The sequence below is a fragment of the Perissodus microlepis genome, chromosome 15, assembly GCF_051167445.1.
Source record: "Perissodus microlepis isolate ML-2025 ecotype Zambia chromosome 15, ASM5116744v1, whole genome shotgun sequence".
Classification (NCBI taxonomy): domain Eukaryota; kingdom Metazoa; phylum Chordata; class Actinopteri; order Cichliformes; family Cichlidae; genus Perissodus; species Perissodus microlepis.
This window is the reverse complement of record NC_140475.1, coordinates 18,719,550-18,742,700: the sequence shown is the minus strand read 5'-3', so window position 1 is coordinate 18,742,700 and position 23,151 is coordinate 18,719,550. Positions and strand designations below refer to the sequence as shown.

Below are 23,151 nucleotides of genomic sequence, written 5' to 3'. Positions count from 1 at the left end.
TAGATGAACAAAATTAACGTCCTGAGGCTTCCCCTTCATTTCTGCTGATATCCTTCTGTCCTGACACTCGTTTCCACCCACGCCTACCTGCCTCCACTTTCTTCTTCACCTCTCATTTGCACTATTCGTTGCTTTGAATGGCTGACCCCAGCGGTTCATCCACCTTCACTAACTCTACTCCTTAGATATTTACTTTTACGCTTGTGTTGCGTCTTGCTTTTCCTGACTTTCATTCCTCTTCTATCCAGAGCATACCTCCAACTCTCTAGGCTCTGCCCATGTACTCACTGCTGTAAAAGATTGCAATGTCGTCTGCAAACATCATATTTAATGGAGACCTCTGCATGACCTCATCTGTCAACCTGTTAATCACCAATGCATAAAAAAGGGGTTCAGTGCCGATCCCTGATGTAATCTCCACCCCACCAGCAGGAAGTGTGGCAATTTACTGCTGGTTAGTCACACAGTGCATTACTTAACAAACAGTTAATGCAGAAAAAGGTGAACAAACAGTCATTTTAGATTGTTTGACCTGGGTGAGACAGAGTGCAGTCTGTTCAGCAGAAATCTGACCTACAAATAACTTTTTATAGTCACAGTGAGCCTAACTGGGACCTAAATGTGACAGGAAACTAGTGAAGGGACATTAGTAGTGAGGTGATAAGGGAGCATGTGTTTGACCAAGTAAATAGCCTAACAGTAGAATTTTGAAATGCCAGCAAACAATGTGTACTTGCAGACAACAAGTTGTGAGCATCCCAGTTGCTGCTACAGATGAACCTGAGACAGTGCAGTTGTAGGGTCAGTAGAGCCCTTTGAGAGGGGGTTGTAAAAGCTGGAGGAAACTTATCTTCAGATAGAAAAATTTGAACTGCTAAAGAATATCCAGTGACAGAAATGATCTGGGCCTAAAATACAATATGACTTGTACAATAAAACAGCTTAAAAATGTTAATTCATTTAACATTCTGGTCCAGGTATCCCACAAGATGTCAGCTCTTTCCTCTTACGCCATGTTAAATGTCTATCTGCTGTTGCTTGAAGCGAAGTCACAAATCATGGGTGAAATTGAGGAGGTGGGGGTGCACACAGGAAAAAAAGAAAGAATGAGAGAGCGAGTGAGGAAAGGAGGGGTAAAGGGGGGAGTAAATCTAGGTTTGTCGTGCTGCTTTCACAATTAAGACATTAATCACTACGTCCATACTGCTGAGTCATCGTCCTGCCTGTGGTCAGACCATCAATCAGAACCTGACAAAGGGCTGGCCCCATGAACATACACACTCACACAAACACATGCACATACAGGGATCTCCCAAAGAGAAGGTCAGGGCTGTATGTGGCCTGAAACTTTTCTACCATTTCTCTTTTAATACTCTCTTATCTTCTTCTTTCCTTAAAAAGAGGTCTCTAAACACACAGCACTTTTATCACCTTTAAACTGTGTTGCTACTGTACAAAATGTTTTGATGGACCAACGATGTCATGAGCAATGAATTAAAAGAAGCCTCCATTTGGTTTTTCTCATGCCCTGCTTGCACATTAATGCTGTCTCTAATATTTTTCCACCGATCAGCAGGTGGTGGCAATAATGTCCACGGAAAAGATGAAATAAGACTACCAGCTGGCACACATGGATTATAACGGTGCTAATAGAGCTAAACTACTCCAAACAGAAGCATTTGCAAATGTTTTATGGGGAATGAAATACATTTTGGACTTTGTTAACAAACACTGAAATTATCCCAAAAGGAGACTTTAACAGGGGGAAGCTTGGAAGGCACTTTAGCTTTGGATAACTGCAAATTCATTGAATGTAACCATGAAAACTTAAACAAGTATGTAAGGCACAAGTGACTAATTATACAATGTCTACAAAGAAATGATGGATAGTTGGACTATATATAACTAGTTTTTTTAATCAGGTTGTGGGATGACTGGGTTTCTTTCTTAGCTCTTGAACACCAACCCTCCTTCCAGCATTTTTAAACCTTGGACAAAGTTTTCTTGCCTTTTTATTGTCCAAATAACATTTGTAAGTGATTCATTCCATGTTGAAATGGAATGTGATAAAGCACTACTCAAATTCCCTTACACATTTTTTCACCTCAAAGTTATTTTTTCTACTGAAAGGCTCAGATGGCTGTTGAGGGCCCCAATCACACAGGACTGGAGACTGGTCTGTGAGTGTTTGCTGGAGGTTGCATGCTGTTGCTGGCTGACATAAGTCACAAAGAGGGTGCTGCACCAAAAGGTCCTTGTGATTACTTTGGTTGTTAGTAGATCACCATGGTTGACTGTAGTTTACATAGGATGCACTGACTTGTCTGCAAACACCTGTAAAAAAGTTCCAGGTACCTCAGACCTCGGGTGTCGGAAAAAGTGAGGAAAACCAGGATTTGTTTTGTTTCTTTCTTCTTGGGCTTTCTGAGCAGAAAAGAATGAGAAAATGATTGCAAAGTCTGAACTGCATCCAGCACGGAAATAACTGCATTATGCTGCTAAAACAACTTTGGCTCTTTGCTAGTATCTGAACAGACAGAATGCTAAAGCTAACCAAGGCAAGGACACCGAGTGATGTTAAAGCTGAGCGAATGCCGACCCCAGCCCAGCTACTAGACCTTGAACTTCAGCAGGTAACAAATGGATGCGCAGTCAGGCTGCTGGTTTTTATGAATTTCATTCATTCATTAATTTCATTTTCTTTATTTTGTGTTGTCAGCTTTGTGTTCATACCTAAACACTAAGAGAAAGAAAATATGTTTCTCCTCAATAGGATAAGGATTTGTGTTGGTGTGTGGGACTGTAGTGTCTATGTTGATATTGTTATCTCAGATCATTTTTATAGAGAAACACAAAAGTAATGTAATCATTTGTGTAATTAATTATTTTGTCCTGGGATTAATAAAAATCTGCTGCATTGGTTTTAAGAGAAGTGCTCTTTGTAATATATGTAATAATTAATTTTTTTCCAGTAATGATTGCAACACAATCACAACAAAGATGGGATGTACCTCCAACATGCACAAACATTTGTCCGTACAGTATGCAATCACAAGGAGGTTTTTGGTGTAGCACACTAAATGCCCACAACTGCTCTCAACCACTCACTAACCAATGGGAGAATACACGCTTTTTGATGTTTGCAATTGGTATGTGTGTAGGCCTGTGTGACTGGGGCTTTACCAATTAATTTCAAAGACAACCAGGAATCCCCAGCAACCACTAACCACGAACAGAAATCTCAAAGAGGTCGAGTAGTGATATGAATGTGAGTTGGAGAGAGCCAGCTAGTAAGGAGCTGGTACATATTACAGAACTGGAGTACAAATTTCAGTCTCACTTTCTTTAACCTTAAGAATGCCAAACAATGATTTTTTGTATTGCATCTGCAAAGTAATATGCCACACTTCACAAAGCTTTTACAGACTACCATTGTGGGAAAGGACATGCTAAGGTTGCGGAATAAACACCTGTCTGTAGACTGAACATTGCACACTATTGTACTTGTGATGACTACTTTAGCTGAGGAAAAATGACATTCTGAGAACACTGGACAAATTCAGACAGAGTAGGGGTAATTTTTTGACTTGGCCTCTGTAGCCATAAAAGCAAGACAGGATAATGTCAAAACAGCTATAGATACGTAGAATAAAAATCTGAGCCTGTCTGTGGCAGAGAGGGAGGCAGATACATTCTATAGGAGACAGTGACCAAGTATACAGTCTAAGTGTATCGATAAAAGTAAAACTCTGTCCAACCTGGGTCATCATGGTTTCCTTGTACTGCTTCTTCTGTGTGACTTTGATTGGAGGTTGCTTGGTCACGGCCGAAACGAGGAAGTTCATCAGGATGTCTTCACAATTAGCCATGCGGTCCACCATTGTCAGCAGGCTAGCCGGTATGTAGTGAGTGAACAAGTAGTGATAGTATCTGATGCATAAAGAAAAAGGGCAGATTAGGGATTAGGATGTGGGTGTATTTTTCATTTTAAAAGCCACAATTCTGTTCTATTTGGTTGCAGTGTTGCACTCTCAGCAGCATGGGAGCACTAGATCACTGTCAGTGGTTACCTCCCTGACAAGGTCTCCCGCCCCTCGCTCTTACACACAAATGCATACACACACACACTTTACAATGTTCCTTCTGGCACATTTTTTTCTACCTTACATTTCCATTTGACAGTCTAAATAACAAAAATAACTGAAGAGGTGCATTGAGCATCCTAACAATAGAACAACAAGAGAGCTGTTTATCTGCATGACAAGATGCCTTTAATCCCTTTGGAGAGCATCACTCTTCTCCATTCAATTTACCGCTCTGCTTAATACTTGAGTTTACCATTTTTTATTTTAGCCCTAGCATTGCATTTTTGACAATTGTTTCATGATATAACAGAGGTGGAGAAAGATTATATTATCCCTTTTCCTAAAGATGAATTTTAATGTGGTTTGCATCTTAGAGACGGGATAAGTATTTCTGGGAAGCTGGTGGAATGATATGCAGAACATCTGCACCATGAGACAAACTGACTGCAGCACTAAAAGAGAAGCTGGACTGCAGTTTATGTCTCTACGTAATTGCTTTTAATGAGTGCTTATACATTAGCACCACTGCTAACATAAAATATAGCAGCATTAAATTTACAGTGGCTATGTGCATAGACAATACTGACTAATAAAAAAATATTTAAAAATGCTTTTTTTAAAAACATTTTATATATATTTTGTTTAACGATCATTACATGAGTCATCCAAACTTAAGATATAAATAGAACCTCTCTAAAAATGCTGGGGCAAGTCTCAGCAATAGCTTTAAAGGTTTTTTCTTTGAACAGACATGTAGGTAGAGTTGTGTGTGTGTGTGTGTGAACTTTAAAAGAAAATCATGAGTCATATCTCCAAGTTTTCTTGGTGCATCCTCTATATGATTTTTTTTATATATACTCAAAAATATGAAGGTCCTTTGCAGCACAACACAAGAAGAAAAACAAGTCAACTGTCATATCCGCAGGTGTAGGTGTGTGGCAGGCAGAGTTGTGGACCCAAAAACACAGGACTTGGCAACACAGAACTGAACTAAAAAACACAGCTTTAATGCTGGAAAAACAGGCAACAAAAACAAAAGGCAAAACACCCAACTGAACAGTCACAACCATAAAAATAAACTGACTCAGTCACGAGAGGAAACACAGATAGAACCACCACCTACAATGAGGGAGAGCGCAACAGAGAACAGAAGGAAACACAGACAATATATATACAAGGAGGATAACACACAGCTGACACAAATCTGACTGATGAGACGGAGGAAGCAAAAGTGAACATAATACATATATATAAACAGAAGACTATCAAAATAAAACAGGAAGTACAAACACTGAGACTAAGATTCCAAAAGACAAAACACAGTTCTGGGGGGTCACCCAGACCTCAGGGCAAAACTCAGTGGCTGAGGCTGGCAGTGGAGACGATGAAGGTCTGGAGGTGATGGTGGCAGAGACCCACTGCAATAGGACTGGAGTCTGGCAATGGTGTGGTGGGCGGAGATCCTCGGGCGACAGGACTGGAGGCTGGGAACAGTGGAGATGTAGAGCCCTAAAGCAGCTTGGCAGGTGGCCAGCGTCAGTGGCGAGCCATATACTGCCATGGTGTGGAAGCCTCAGGCCCAGACGGTGCAGAGACTTCTGATGAGGACTGGGGCCCCGCACTGCACGCAGCGCGCTCTGGTTGCTCTAGATGGCGCTGCTTGGCCTAGCACCCAGCAGATGCAGGAGACTGCCGCTGCTTGGCTGAGCACCTAGCAAATGGCCACACAGTTTTGCAGTTACCATTCCAGTCAGCGTCGAGTAGGAATTTGTCAGCTGTTGAAGGATGAGGAGGTATTCATGTGCTGCTGACGTGACAACAGGAGGAGGAAAGCATGAAGAGAGCAGTTTTTGCAGTTCTTCTTTAGCCTTGGTGAGAGCACAGACCATCTCCGGAGACCGGGGAAGCTGGAGGAGCAGAGGGTTCCTCTGGATAATCGCATCAGTGGTGTTAAGTCCAACGAATTTGTTCCTTATGCCCATGACTTAGGAGATGTGAATCAAAAGACTGTTCATCCGTGTTAGAGCCAACCCACATTCTTTCAGGGCTGAGTCTGCTTGGTCCATTATTTGGTCCCGTTCTTCTGTCATATCCACAGGTGTAGGTGTGAGGCCGGCAGAGTTGTGGACCCAAAAACCCAGGACTTGGCAACACAGAACTGAACTAAACATCTAAGCATTGGGCAACAAAAACAAAAGGCAAAAACCATCCAGACAGACAGAACCACTACCTACAATGAGGGAAAACGCAACAGAGAACAGAGGAAAACACAGACAATAAGACAAGGAGGATAACACAGCTGATACTAAACTGACTGACGAGACAGGGGAAGCAAAACTGAACATAATACACATGAAAACAGAAGACTATCAAACACTGTGACCAACACTAACACACATGGGCTTGACACAGGGACTGGGGAGAAAACAGACAGACACGGGTACATGACTGTGAAGGCTGAAAGTCAAAGAGATGAGACTAAGGAAGGCTGAACTCTAGAGACACCAATACAGAACTAGAATGTAAACCATAACAAACACAAAAACAGGAGCATGACATCAACTCTTCACGGCTGAAGGCTGTAAAATTTTGAAATGCAGAAAAAAGCAGATTACTTAATTATTTACTTATCTTGATCCAAAGATCTGCAGAAACTATTTGTGCTGCAGGGCATTTATCCTATAGGAATGTAATTATTCCATGTCAGGGCCTATATGTCCTAGGTACAAACCATGATAGGAGGCAATCATAAGTTCACCATGTACTGAAGGGTGTTGTTGGCCTATACATGGCCTATAATCAGACCAAAACTCTAATTCTAAAACTAGACTCTTTGAGATTTTGGGGGATTTTTTGGGGAGTAGAATTCAAGGCTTCTAAACACAACTTGCAGCTATCCAGTGGTAGCAAGAATACAATTACAGCCTCTCTTAAATAAGCTCAAGAAACATTTTTATTTTAATCCACAGGAGCAGTGCCTCTACTCCTCCCAAACGGCCGAGGTTCTCACCCTATCTAAGAGAAAACCCAGAGACTGTTCTGAGAGGTCATTTCTGCCGCTTTTATCTGTAATCTTACTCATTAAATCACAACATAATGCTTGTAGCTACAGGTGAGGGCGGGAAGGCAGGCTGACTAATAAGTTGATAATGTCACCTTCATGCTCTGGCACACTGTCTGCATCACAGACGATGCCATGTGCCATCTTTCTGTGCCACTCGTCTGCCATTCACGTCAATACAACTTCGCCGATAAGCAAGAAATCCTGTGGGTTTGTACCTGTGGTAAAAAGCTGCTCCTGTAAGGACCATGGAGTACTCATTGGTCCACTTGGAAGTGTAGCCCCAGCGTGATCTGGAACTATCCCAGTAGTGGCTCCTTGCTGGATAACCGACAATACGCTCGGGAAAACTTTGCCATACAGTGAAGGCAAAGTCCACCTGGTCAAATAGAAAAGAAAGAAGGTGTTGAATAGATTAGATGTGTAGAGAAAATGAAAAAAAGAAAAAGAAGAAGCAAAGGTGGAAGCACAATGAGAAAAAATGGAGAGAAGAAAAGCACAAAGAAAAGCAATACAGCTTATTCAGAATATTTGCGGTGTGGTAAAAATTGCATTCAAAACACCTGTCAAATGGCATTTAGCCAGCTAAACCAACAAGGCCGTCTTCTAAACAACTTCTCTGCCTCTTCACAACTACACAAAGAATATTTTTGAGGCCATTTCGCAATGTTTTCATTCCAGCTGAAGCACTTCATGTTAAAATGTCATTTAAATATCAGAGTGCACTTATTGATCAGTTGGAGAGCTCTGAGTCACATTCTAAACCTGGCTGTGCCGACCTGATTCATAATAATTCCCTCTTGCATGATCAAATGAGGTTTAATTTTTAACTTTTTAAAGAAAAATCTTTTTTAAAACAAACAGATTTATGCAACATATTTATAATATCTATTTATCTACTTATCTATTATTCTCAGGTCATAAAATCCCTAACCCTGATCTTAATTAAGTCAGACTGCTCATGTTGAAAAAGATTCATTACAGGGTCAGGTGTGCTGTCTGGGCTCCAGGTTTATTATATATCAAAGATGGGGAGTGATGAATAAATATACCCTCCCAGGGGATATTTGTGCAGGTAACTTCTGGGGTAGTGGAGGCTTCAAAACAGCAGGCAGTGATAAAGGGAGACAAATGAAATATTTTGCAACTTAAATTAGGAGGGTGTGCTGGTATATATTATAAGGACAGTTTGAAAGTGTGTAATGCAGTGCATTTCACAGACTTCTGTCCATTTTAGTGCAAAATACAACCCCACCAATGGGGCATGAACTGTGGTTAACTGGTTAACAGGCTTGTGATTTACACCAACACCATCCCTATTTTGTTGCTATTTCCATCAGGAGTGCTGCGGCCAGGAAGTCAATTTGGCAGCGTCAAAGGAGACTGTGTGTGCATCACCAAAAAACTAGATGCTTTGAGGATCGAGACCCTGGAAGCAGAAACAGGTTGCTGATCTTGCATTGTGGTCATCTTTTAAGCAGGTGCCAGCTTTGACTGTCTCCTGCTCCATTTTCCTTGGAGACTGCCTACTTCACAATAAAGAAGAAATTTCTCATGGCCTTTTTGTGGAGCAGCTGGTGCCCTTGAAGAAGATGGAGCTACCTGACAAAGACCCTCTTTTGAATACCAAAACACCACTGAGACATTCGGCCAGACACACTAGAGAATAAGGGGTTCGGCACATAATGAAATATTTTGTTAGACACACACATCCACACACCCACACACACACAGAAATTAATTACCAGAGTAGCACAGGTAGAGGAACTAGAAGTTGGAGAGGGGTGAACCAAAGGTGGATGTTCTGTCATGAACTGAACTACTGTAAAGCATCTGATGTAAGCTGAGAAAAGGTGATTCAAAGCACAGGTCATCACAGAGGGACATGTTAGCTGTGTGTGTGCACTGTGTTCCTGTATGAAAATGTGCCCATGTGGCAGATATGTGTGTGTGCGTGAGTGAGGGAGAGCAAGAGACCACTTACAAGTGAGTGAGTAACAAAGCACAGGTTCATTGCAATCTGTCTGTCTTAATTATCGTTTAATATGACTGAAAATTTCTAATGAGCCTTGAACACAGTCTGTGTGTGTGTGTGTGTTTGCAAGACTTCACAAAGTAAACAGTTACATTTAAAGGTTCATTAAAGTTTATGGTAATGGTGACGGTTATGTTTCAGGTTATTGTTAACTTCCAAGATGTTAATGCAAGACAATGTAACGTTCTTTGAATTGACAGAAACACAACACACAAATGTGTGTGTGTGTGTGTGTGTGTGTGTGTGTGTGTGTGTGTGTGTGTGTGTGTGTGTGTGTAATTCATACTGATGGATTCTACAAAGCCAAAATTGATCTGAAAAGTCGAGGGTCAATCCAGCAATAGATCTGCTACAAATCTCTCCTGACATTTGGGTTTAACATGTCCAGTGTTATAAGATGAAAAGGTGTTGCATCAGATTTTAGAGCCCCTATCTCCCCTCAGTGTTTTCAATGCTTTGGTTGTTGAAAAGTTGTGTCTGGTTTTATTTATTTATTTTCCTCTCCATGAAGCAATGCCACTGCAGTGCTTTCACTGTCGACCTCCACCTGTCTTCAGGATGATAAAACTCAGGAAAATGTGTTGTAAACTGATCTTGTATCCAGCAGGTTTGGAGTGCTGTGGTGTTGATGAAGTTTTACCAGCAGTCTCAGTGTGATCCAAGATAGCCAGCTGGGTTTTAAGGTCTGCATTTTGGGGCTAAAGGGAGCTATAGCAGTTTTGTATTTTGCAGTGTTTTAAGACTATAGCCATTCTCACCAAGTAGTCTCAGTGCTGTGAGGTTATGTCTCATCTTTGCGACTCCAAAAGTATCTTTCATTGATTGCTTAAAGGTTCTTCTATAGATTGCAAAGGTTAAGCATTCAGTGCTGCATGCCAGCACCACAGTCTATTACAGCTTCTACATACAAACATCAGCTGAATCTCCAAACAGTTAAATTAAATTAAAGTTAAATTATTAAATATGCAGCTCCAATATCAAGACATATTATAATTTACATGTGTATGCGGAGCACACCAGGCTTCCTTGGTTCAAAGGGAAGTTAGGGTAGACTGAATTTGTGCTCCAGATTTTTTTCCAGCAAATGTCCAAATGGTAAATGTTAGGGCCCCAGTCACAGAAGCCTAGAGACCAACTGGTGACCATTTGGCAACCACCGTTCACCCCAAACCAGTTGCAAGCGTTGAGTGGCTGGATGTTTCTTGTTGTCCCTATGTGAAATATACTGTATTTCAGTATTGCACCGAAAACTACATTGTGATGCCTTTGGTCGTGAGCAGATTGCCTCTTTGTGACCAGTTTCACTCATGAACCTCCAGCTTCATCAACCAATAGGGGACTACATGTTTTTCCCTAGTGACCAGAAGTTGGCAGGGGGCTGCAGACTGGTCTCTAGGCCTGTGTGACTGAGGCTTTGAAGTAATTTGGAAGGTGCATGAGAAAAGCCAAAGGAGGACGTAGGGATCGATAGAGGGGTAAAAAAAATGTTTTTTGAATTAATATGATCCAAGAATATGTTGTCTTATTTGATCAAAACTGTTTCAAAAACTTACTACAAAGCACTTAATTTAAAGGACCCTTTTATGTACTTTAGAGAACCATGCACACAGTAGGAAACTAACAGTGATGCTGAGACCAGAGACCACAGAGTGTCAGTAAAAATGCAAGGATTTGAAGTGATGAAAAATTCAAATTTAAACTAATATTGGGTTTCCTTGCTTGCTATTCTGGATTAGAAACACACCAGGTTTTAGATGCCTCTAAACTGGCTTCATTTTTCTTGAACACCACATGCATCTTTTATAAAGTGTTTTAGACACAAGATTTTAACCACTCACAGGTGAAATAAATAACACTCATTATCTTGGCATAACACATGTTCAGCTGGTTTGCTGTGTTCATATAGACATTTGACACAACTAAGCAGTGATGCAGACCAAGAAAGACATTCAGAAATCACTTGAAGGTGGAAGAATTCAGATTTTGATTGGCAGGATTTCCCACACTGTCAGTCCAATATCGAGCATGCTGAAGCCGGGGGCCTCAAAGTGACACTTTCAACTCATCCAATCAATCAATAGGTAAGAAATATGGACTTAATGGGAAAAAATACCCTAAATGAAATGAGATAGCGTCAATGAGCAAAAGAGCCATAGAGGTCAAATCATTATCTTTTCTATGAATTTATGATTTGTTTAAGTGTGTACTGAAAACCTTGAATACTAATGAAAATTATAAGTGCTCTGAAACATGTTCAAACCCGGAGACAACCTTTAAATGAAATGAGGATCAAGATTCTGCCACTGCTGTTGTAACACAATTTCCATATCTATCATATAGAAAATGTCTTCCAAAGGGCATAATCCAGCAGCATGCTTGGCTGCCCAATGAGAGACAAAAGCTTTGTCAGGTCGTATCCCCTTCTCTAATCTCTCTTCATGGAATAATCATACATTTAATGAGCTGAAACAATGTAATTATGAAATTGGCACAGCCATTCTTCTGCCGAGGTATTGTAATATGAAAAGTCCTATTAAAAGTGTAATGTTCTCTCTTGCACATTTTTAGTGAATTGACATATTTCATCTCCTTTCAATAAAGCCTCTCACCATGTTAAAAGGGCAATTAGAGCTATGGGTTAGTAAGCACAGCAAAGATTCACTTCACTTCCTCTCTTATTCACTAGTTCTCTCCCTGACATTTTCTCCCTCCTCTCGTTTCATAAAACAAGCCGTGTGCTCATAAAAGTTTAGTTGTAGAAACTTGCTCATATTGCTGTGCCTGAAATTGTGGTGCTATAAAGTGTAATTGCGATCCCGTTTGCGTAGAAAAGGTGAACATTGACTTGCTCCGATCAATAAAACATCTTAGAGTTTAAAGATATATTCGATCTCTAGGGCTCATTGGGCCTCACAATCTATTATGGATTGCATCTTTCATTCGCTGAAGATCTGCAGAGAAAGAAACAAGGCAGCTACTTGTAATGGCTCTTAAAGCAGGAGCACTAATTTAGCATCACAGATGAGCTGCTTGTGACCGTGTCGCTGCCGTAAAGGTAAGGAAACTTTGTGACTTGGGTCATACTTGTCTGTATTTGTCTATCTGGACATTCATGCAAATGACTGTATGTTTGATAACATTATAGTTCATATGAATTCAGAAAGCTTTCAACAGCTTTTACTTGTAAATAATGTTTTTCAATTGAAATGTATAGAATTCTTTAATAGAAAATGTACTATGAAGGCTGTTTTCTTAAAAAAGCTTTCTATACCATGAATTAGAAACACCATACTTCGCACATCTCCACTCTCTATTACACATTCCTTATACTGTACAGGGGATTGTTCGTGTATCATTCACCTCTAGATTTATACTACAGATGAAGTTAATATAAATATTTAAATAGCCATTAAATTATTATTTTTTTTTTTACTTTTAAAGTCTACCACTAGAAGGCTGCAGTACTGCAATTAAGGCTGTTAGTCAGCCTCCAAAAATACATATAATATAAAAAATAAATATAAATGGCTACAGCCTTCAAAAATTCAGAAAACTACACAGAAATCAAATTCGGGGTAAACTTTACCAGGTAAAGCTAGGATGGAACAAATCTACCACAACTGTGCACAATGTTTTTATTTTTGAATGGTTTAAAGTGAATTTTGCCTCCAAGTGTCACAAGTATCTAGACGGTTCTAGCCCTAAAAAAATGACAATAAAATATGTTGACAGTATTTTCTGATTTGTAGTACTATGCAAATCTTTTTTTTTTCTTCTTTTTATTTTAAAGTAATTAAACCAATTTCAGAGGAATGTTTTTTTGTTTGTTTGTTTGTTTCTTAAGCCACAAAATTTAAAAAGAAAAAGAAAAGCCCACAATGCAGTGCTATCAGTCATGGTCGTGAGAACCAACATCAAAAGAGCTTTGAATGCCCTTCAAGTCTAGAGAACTGTGTGCCTCTGCAATGTTCATATTTCAGTGGTTTTACTAAGCCCCACTTGGCTCACTAACTCTGCTATAATGTTTTAAAAAGGTGGATTATCAACATTATTTCCTCCCTTGACAGAGCTTCAAACAATTCTCTGGTTTCTAATTTGTTCTAAAGCAGTACAAAAGTGTTCCTCATCCTTGTTTTTAAGTAACAAGTGAGACTTTAATCAAAGAAGCGCTCTGTGTTTTGACAGTGTAATGATACAGACACAAAGTTAATGGCTCTCGTAAAACTCCATGAGAGCGCTTTGTTTTTCATTAAACACTCTTCAATCTGCTTTTCCAACATTTCCTTATTTGCTCTTGCTTTGATTTTGAGCAGGGTTTTTTCACCTGGTTTTCTCTTTCATTTCTCTCTGCTCTGTAATTTTTTCATACCACTGTTGCTTTCACTTTTTCCCCTTTCTAGCCTGTATTTTCTTTCACATTTTAACACTGCTCACATTATTCCTTATCTCTGCTTTTCTCTCACCTTTTCACTGGGTTAATTTCAATTACAAGAATACAAATTGAACAAGTTCCACAGTAATTTAGTAAAGGCAGGATCTCAGTTTGTGGCATCTGTAATCAGAACTCTTTGCTATCCGATTCTGCTGCTATGCTAGACTTCCTACTCATCTCGCTTAGTTTTTAATCATCCTTTAAAGGCAAAACACATTTTCCACCTTAAGGTCAGTGGCCATGGTGCTGTTTTGTAGAGTGAGGCGTTTTATTTATAATGAATAGTATTCATGACTCTTCGAGAACAGACTGTTTCATTTCAAAGAGGATCAATAATGTGTTAAGATATGGTCACCTTTTACCACTGACTGCCATAAAACCATGCAGATCACATCAAGCTGTAAAAAAACATTTTTATACACAATTATAGTATTCAAGTATTCATTTCTATCAAAGTTGAGTAAATTGTAGGGATGAACACAATTTGTGTAAATCTCTGCTTTTGCCAACTTGCTCAGCAGCTTTTAAAATGTTTCACAAAGGCGGTTTATTAAATTTGGGAAAGTTTGCATATTAGGAGCCCCAGGCAAGGTTACTTGAGTTTGCATTACTTTTACCAAAGCCACTGATTAATCCTCATTGTCAAACCATTTTCTACAGTGGCCCTGAGAGCTAAATGAACTGCAACTTGAAGTGAGCTGTAAACCAAAATTAGAAACACGCTGAAAGAAACAGGATCTACATTTCCTCGTGGTGTCAAATAGATGAAGCTGTTTTCTGAATTGTCTTGCTTTTAAAATTTGCAGATGTCTTCTCAAGCTGCAGTGACATGACCTGTCAGGTCAACTGTACTTTGTTTTTGTAAACTATATTGACAAATGTACTCGGACACCTACACATTTCACCTACAGGAGCTGTACGGCCATGGAAAGTCTTGCCAAGCTACACCATTTTTGGGCTGGAGTTAAAGCCAGAGGAGATTTGAAACTCTGCAGTTATTGAGTCAGCAAAGCTCTGGTGACTTTTATGCACTATGCACCTCAGCACTCGCAACCCCGCTCTTTAACTTTACATGCTCTGAGATGCTGAGGTTCCTAAACACTTCAACTTTTCAATACAGCTGATTGTAGAATAACATAACCTGACTTCTTGCAAAGATTGCATTCTATTACAGTACCACACTTTCACTAATGTTTGCAAAAAGCAGACTGCAAGAGCTTGAATTTAAATACCTGTGGTAATGGAAAGTATAAGCACCTGAATTCCAAGGTAAAGAAATAGCTAAATAAATTTGTCCACATAGTGTAACTTGAAAAGTGAATAATAGAAGAAATACAATAAATCTGACAGCTCTATATTCTTCACCATGATTGTCAGCTAATCATTGAAACTGTGACATTTTTCTTATTAGCCAAAGATTAAGGTTTAGATTTTTTAGTTTTTAATGTCTTCACATTTTTAAAATGCTAAATGAGTGAATGCTAGCTTAAGTCAGTTCAGTCAAATAATTTTGTAAAAGCAGACATTGTAACTGCTTTAATTACCTCCGTCTCAAATCAAAGACCAGTTTTCACTAAATATCTTTGAAAGTCATTGTTTAGGCTAAGAGTAAGAAAAAGGAATAGTTCTTCCATGTGTTTTTGCACGGCTATGTTGAAGTGGCTTCTTTACTAACTTTGGATCTGAGGCTGATATCAGTGTTTGGTAACAATGTGCCTTGGGAGCATCGCTGTCTCACCTCATTTTGTTGATAAAGCACCAGTGTCTCAGTTCACCTGTATGTAAAACTTCAGTGTAGTCTCAGTTGGTTGATAAACTATCGTTAACTCACCTCATTGGTTGAGAGAACAGAGTCTTCATCCAGACTGAGGACGGCGTCGGTGATGATGGCATCATGGGGGAAAAAACGACTGCTCATCATCTGCAGGCAGAGAGAGAGGAAATAGTTTGCACTACTGTTAACTGACAAACTTTAAGGAGTCTGAGCTTTTTTAGGGATCAAAGAAACCTATTAAACATCATGTATTTTAAAGGTATAGAGTTGGTATAGCAATATAAAGAAATCTATAAAAAATAAAGGAAAAATAGTTTCACCACCCCAACCCCCAACTGTGTGTTTTATCATTCACTGTGCTCACTTAATAGGTTTTGTTTGAGTTCTGATCAATTCAGTGCCTAACAGAAAGCATGCAACAGGCCCTGATCCATTAGCCCAAAGATCGCTGCTGCTGATGTTATTGACTCATAATTAACGTGTGAATTATTTAACTGTTTGTGAGGAAAAGTAACAAGGGCATAAGTAATTGGTGAAAAATAGGTTCAGTTGAGGTTTCAAACAACCTGCTCCCGGGCTCAGCACTCAGGATCTTTCAAAATCAGTTTTTTTAAATGTGAGTGGGTAGCAAAGAACGAACAAGTCAGTATGATGAACTCAGTACATCATACAACTCAGTACATTTATGCATGTAAGCATGATCCAAAAAATCAAAATGAGCAACAGAATGATGAATTACTTGTACGTGGCATGGTTGCTGGTGCCAGACAGGCTGATCTTAATACTTCAGGCAGTGCTGAAAATGTCCCTACGGTGATTTAGCACACAAACATCTCTAGGGTTTACAGAGAAGGGTCTGAAAAACAAGAATATCAACTGAGTGGCAGTTCTCTGGGTGAAACTGCCTTGTTGATCTCAGAGGTCACTACAAGGTCATTACAACCAATTTATGCAGAAGAGCATCTCTGATCACATGGCACCCCTAAACTTGAAGCAGATGGGCTACGAAAAGCAGAAGATCACAGGTTTGATGGTGAAGATGTAATTGTGAGGGATATATTTTCTTGCCACACTTTGGGCACCTTACTGCCACTTGGGATGTCATCCAATGGGGGATTAAGATTATGTTTGAGCCGCAAATAAATCTGTAGCAACAGTTATGATCTTAAAATGGTCCAAAATCACTATAAGGAATGTTTCCAGCACTTAGTTGAATATATGCCATGAAGAAGGCACAAAGTGGCTGTTTGAGTGTATTCAATATTCTCAACAAAAATATCTAAATCCATAATATTAGCTCTGTAGCAACATATAGCGAGAAAATATATTTTTGCTTCATCTTTAACTCACCCAGAAAGATTATCTTTTCGACTGGAATTACCTAAAATGTGCTTGTGTAAAATTTGCTACCCTTACAGCTTCCTTTCAATTATTTCAAGATTTTATGTCACTGAAATGAAGTGTCATGCCACAGTGGTGATGTTTTACATGGATTCATGACCTAAAAAAAGAAAAGTAAATTAAATTTACACCCCCAGGGGTAACATTAAGAGGCTTATTTTGTCAAGTAAGACCACAAATCTCCACAAGCTTAATGTCTACTTCCATTTCAGCCTAATGATCTGACGGATGCTCAGATGAAATTTATTAGGAAATTAAGCGTAACATCAAATGAATTTCAACACAAATCCCCGACATTCTTTCAAGTATTTGAGAATGCCACATCAAATTCTCCATTAAATCACTGCTTAAAGAAAGAACTCCTGGCAGAAAATGTGTTTTTCTTTGGATGGTTGCCCTATAATCAGGAGATATGTACCTTATTCAGTCAGGGCAGTGTTTGCATTAGCCAACAGCTTCTCAATTTCCTCAGGAAAAGCCACATGGCAGTGAAAGTTGCTAAATTAACCACAAAAGCATGCCCGATAACCTGCTGCATTTTGCCCTGTGAGGGCATCCACACAATAAAATAGTGGAACAAAGAACAAAGAGAAACAGGAACTCAATAGTGTGGATGCCACAACAACAGAATTAGAATGAAAACAACGGAATTAGAATGAAAACAAACAACAGAATTAGAATGAAAACAACGGAATTAACATGAAAACGATGGAATTTTAATGAAAACAACAGAATTTGAATGAAAGCAAAAGCATTTGAATGAAAACAATGGAATTTCAATAAAAAGAACGGAATTAGAATGTAAAGAAACAGAGTTTGAATGAAAACAACGGAATTTGAATGAAAGCAACGGAATTAGAATGTACAGAACAGAATTTGAATCAAAACAATGGAATTTGAATGAAAACAACAGAATTTGAATGAAAAGAATGGAAGTTTAAAACAAACAACAGAATTAGAATGAAAACAACGGAATTTGAATGAAAACAATGGAAGTTTAAAACAAACAACGGAATTAGAATGAAAACAACGGAATTTGAATGAAAACAACGGAATTTGAATGAAAACAACGGAATTAGAATGTACAGAACAGAGTTTGAATGAAAACAACGGAATTAGAATGAACAGAACAGAATTTGAATCAAAACAATGGAAGTTTAAAACAAACAACAGAATTAGAATGAAAACAACGGAATTTGAATGAAAACAACAGAATTAGAATGAAAACAAGAGAATTTGAATAAAAAGAGTAGAATTAGAATGAAAGAAAAAGCATTTGAATGAAAACAACGGAATTTCAATAAAAAGAACGGAATTAGAATGTAAAGAAACAGAGTTTGAATGAAAACAACGGAATTTGAATGAAAACAACGGAATTAGAATGTACAGAACAGAATTTGAATCAAAACAATGGAATTTGAATGAAAACAACAGAATTTGAATGAAAAGAATGGAAGTTTAAAACAAACAACAGAATTAGAATGAAAACAACGGAATTTGAATGACAACAACGGAATTAGAATGTACAGAACAGAGTTTGAATGCAAACAACGGAATTAGAATGCAAACAACGGAATTAGAATGCAAACAACGGAATTAGAATGAAAACAACGGAATTTGAATGAAAACAATGGAAGTTTAAAACAAACAACAGAATTAGAATGAAAACAATGGAATTTTAATGAAAACAACAGAATTTGAATAAAAAGAGTAGAATTACAATGAAAACAAAAGCACTTGAATGAAAACAACTGAATTTCAATAAAAACAACGGAATTAGAATGAAATGAATAGAATTTGAATGAAAACAACAGAATTAGAATGAAAACAACGGAATTAGAATGTACAGAACAGAGTTTGAATGAAAACAACGGAATTAGAATGAACAGAACAGAATTTGAATGAAAACAATGGAAGTTTAAAACAAACAACAGAATTTGAATGAAAACAACGGAATTAGAATGAAAACAATGGAAGTTTAAAACAAACAACAGAATTAGAATGAAAACAATGGAATTTGAATGAAAACAACGGAATTAGAATGTACAGAACAGAGTTTGAATGAAAACAACGGAATTTGAATGAAAACAATGGAAGTTTAAAACAAACAACAGAATTAGAATGAAAACAACGGAATTTGAATGAAAACAACGGAATTTGAATGAAAACAACGGAATTAGAATGTACAGAACAGAGTTTGAATGAAAACAACGGAATTAGAATGAAAACGACGGAATTTTAATGAAAACAACAGAATTTGAATAAAAAGAGTAGAATTAGAATGAAAGCAAAAGCATTTGAATGAAAACAACGGAATTTCAATAAAAAGAACGGAATTAGAATGTAAAGAAACAGAGTTTGAATGAAAACAACGGAATTTGAATGAAAACAACGGAATTATAATGTACAGAACAGAATTATAATGTACAGAACAGAATTTGAATGAAAACAATGGAATTTGAATGACAACAACGGAATTAGAATGTACAGAACAGAGTTTGAATGCAAACAACGGAATTAGAATGAAAACAACGGAATTAGAATGAAAACAATGGAATTAGAATGAAAACAACGGAATTTGAATGAAAACAATGGAAGTTTAAAACAAACAACAGAATTAGAATAAAAACAACAGAATCTGAATAAAAAGAGTAGAATTACAATGAAAACAAAAGCATTTGAATGAAAACAACGGAATTTCAATAAAAAGAACGGAATTAGAATGAAATGAATAGAATTTGAATGAAAACAACGGAATTAGAATGAAAACAACAGAATTAGAATGAAAACAATTGAAGTTTAAAACAAACAACAGAATTAGAATGAAAACAACGGAATTAGAATGAAAACAACGGAATTTGAATGAAAACAACGGAATTAGAATGTACAGAACAGAGTTTGAATGAAAACAACGGAAGTTTAAAACAAACAACAGAATTAGAATGAAAACAACGGAATTTGAATGAAAACAACGGAATTTGAATGAAAACAACGGAATTTGAATGAAAACAACAGAGTTTGAATGAAAACAACGGAATTAGAATGAACAGAACAGAATTTGAATCAAAACAATGGAAGTTTAAAACAAACAACAGAATTAGAATGAAAACAACAGAATTAGAATGAAAAAACAGAATTTGAATAAAAAGAGTAGAATTAGAATGAAAACAAAAGCATTTGAATGAAAACAACGGAATTTCAATAAAAAGAACGGAATTAGAATGTAAAGAAACAGAGTTTGAATGAAAACAACGGAATTTGAATGAAAACAACGGAATTAGAATGTACAGAACAGAATTTGAATCAAAACAATGGAATTTGAATGAAAACAACAGAATTTGAATGAAAAGAATGGAAGTTTAAAACAAACAACAGAATTAGAATGAAAACAACGGACTTTGAATGACAACAACGGAATTAGAATGTACAGAACAGAGTTTGAATGCAAACAACGGAATTAAAATGTACAGAACATAATTATAATGTACAGAACAGAATTTGAATGAAAACAATGGAATTTGAATGACAACAACGGAATTAGAATGTACAGAACAGAGTTTGAATGCAAACAACGGAATTAGAATGAAAACAACGGAATTAGAATGAAAACAATGGAATTAGAATGAAAACAACGGAATTTGAATGAAAACAATGGAAGTTTAAAACAAACAACAGAATTAGAATAAAAACAATGGAATTTTAATGAAAACAACAGAATCTGAATAAAAAGAGTAGAATTACAATGAAAACAAAAGCATTTGAATGAAAACAACGGAATTTCAATAAAAAGAACGGAATTAGAATGAAATGAATAGAATTTGAATGAAAACAACGGAATTAGAATGAAAACAACGGAATTAGAATGTACAGAACAGAGTTTGAATGAAAACAACAGAATTAGAATGAAAACAACGGAATTAGAATGAAAACAATTGAAGTTTAAAACAAACAACAGAATTAGAATGAAAACAACGGAATTTGAATGAAAACAACGGAATTTGAATGAAAACAACGGAATTAGAATGTACAGAACAGAGTTTGAATGAAAACAACGGAAGTTTAAAACAAACAACAGAATTTGAATGAAAACAACGGAATTAGAATGAAAACAACAGAGTTTGAATGAAAACAACGGAATTAGAATGAACAGAACAGAATTTGAATCAAAACAATGGAAGTTTAAAACAAACAACAGAATTAGAATGAAAACAACAGAATTAGAATGAAAAAACAGAATTTGAATAAAAAGAGTAGAATTAGAATGAAAGCAAAAGCATTTGAATGAAAACAACGGAATTTCAATAAAAAGAACGGAATTAGAATGTAAAGAAACAGAGTTTGAATGAAAACAACGGAATTTGAATGAAAACAACGGAATTAGAATGTACAGAACAGAATTTGAATCAAAACAATGGAATTTGAATGAAAACAACAGAATTTGAATGAAAAGAATGGAAGTTTAAAACAAACAACAGAATTAGAATGAAAACAACGGACTTTGAATGACAACAACGGAATTAGAATGTACAGAACAGAGTTTGAATGCAAACAACGGAATTAAAATGAAAACAACGGAATTTGAATGAAAACAATGGAAGTTTAAAACAAACAACAGAATTAGAATAAAAACAATGGAATTTTAATGAAAACAACAGAATTTGAATAAAAAGAGTAGAATTACAATGAAAACAAAAGCATTTGAATGAAAACAACGGAATTTGAATAAGAACAACGGAATTAGAATGAAATGAATAGAATTTGAATGAAAACTACGGAATTAGAATGAAAACAACGGAATTAGAATGTACAGAACAGAGTTTGAATGAAAACAATGGAATTAGAATGAACAGAACAGAATTTGAATGAAAACAATGGAAGTTTAAAACAAACAACAGAATTAGAATGAAAACAACGGAATTTTAATGAAAACAACAGAATTTGAATAAAAAGAGTAGAATTAGAATGAAAACAAAAGCATTTGAATGAAAACAACGGAATTTCAATAAAAAGAACAGAATTAGAATGAAATGAATAGAATTTGAATGAAAACAACGGAATTAGAATGAAAACAACGGAATTAGAATGTACAGAACAGAGTTTGAATGAAAACAACGGAATTAGAATGAACAGAACAGAATTTGAATCAAAACAATGGAAGTTTAAAACAAACAACAGAATTAGAATGAAAACAACGGAATTAGAATGTACAGAACGGAATTTCAAGGAAAACAATGGAAGTTTAAAACAAACAACAGAATTAGCATGAAAACAACGGAATTTTAATGAAAACAAAAGAATTTGAATAAAAAGAGTAGAATTAGAATGAAAACAAAAGCATTTGAATGAAAACAACGGAATTTCAATAAAAAGAACGGAATTAGAATGAAATGAATAGAATTTGAAGTTTGGAAGTTTAAAACAAACAACACAATTAGAATGAAAACAACGGAATTTGAATGAAAACAAAAGAATTAGAATGAAAACAACGGAAGTTTAAAACAAACAACAGAATTAGAATGAAAACAACGGAATTTGAATGAAAACAACGGAATTTGAATGAAAACAACGGAATTAGAATGTACAGAACAGAGTTTGAATGAAAACAACGGAATTAGAATGAAATGAATAGAATTTGAATGAAAACAACGGAATTAGAATGAAAACAATGGAAGTTTAAAACAAACAACAGAATTAGAATGAAAACAACGGAATTTTAATGTACAGAACAGAATTTGAATCAAAACAATGGAATTTGAATGAAAACAACAGAATTTGAATGAAAACAATGGAAGTTTAAAACAAACTAGAAAAATTTGCATTTCCTGCGAAAATGCTGTGTGGATGCCTTAACGCTGAAGATTTCTGCTGAAAAAAGCTGAAAAAACGTTGCCCTGAGCAGGATTCGAACCTGGCCCTTCTGGTCTCAAGGCGGCCACTCATCTCACTGAGCCAAACTCATTCTCACAATGAAAGGGTGGAGAGACTGACAATTCTGCTGAAATGAGCAGAAGCTGCTGAGAATTGTGCTGATAAGAGGTGAAAAGGCTGAAAAATTTGCAGAAAAGAGGTGAATCAGCAGAATTTCTGCTCAAAAGAGTTTTTTCTGAAAACAGCTGAGATTTGTGCTAATAAGAGGTGAAAAGGCGGAAAATTTTTCAGAAGAGGTGAATAAGCAGAATTTCGGCAGAAAAGAGGTGAATGAGCAGAATTCTGCTAAAAAGAGTTTTTTTCTGAAAACAGCTGAAAAAGCTGGTATTTGTGCTGAAAAGTGGTGAAAAAACTGAAAATTCTGCTGAAAAGTGGTGAAAAAGCTGAAATTTGTGTTGAAAAGAGTTAAAAAAGTTTAACTGTTAACTGAAAGAA

General features: G+C 36.8%; 1 protein-coding gene across 1 annotated transcript in view; it reads right to left on the bottom strand.

Annotated features, from left to right (window-relative positions):
- LOC146372038 (exostosin-1) overlaps positions 1–23,151 on the bottom strand; it is a 291,065-nt gene that overhangs the window by 2,031 nt on the left and 265,883 nt on the right. Inside the window, exons 10-12 of the mRNA XM_084953298.1 lie at positions 15,445–15,534; positions 7,365–7,525; positions 3,759–3,930 (exon numbers count right to left, since the gene is read on the bottom strand). Of these exons, the coding sequence (XP_084809424.1) occupies positions 3,759–3,930; positions 7,365–7,525; positions 15,445–15,534 (423 nt within the window). The remainder of the gene's footprint in view (positions 1–3,758; positions 3,931–7,364; positions 7,526–15,444; positions 15,535–23,151) is intronic.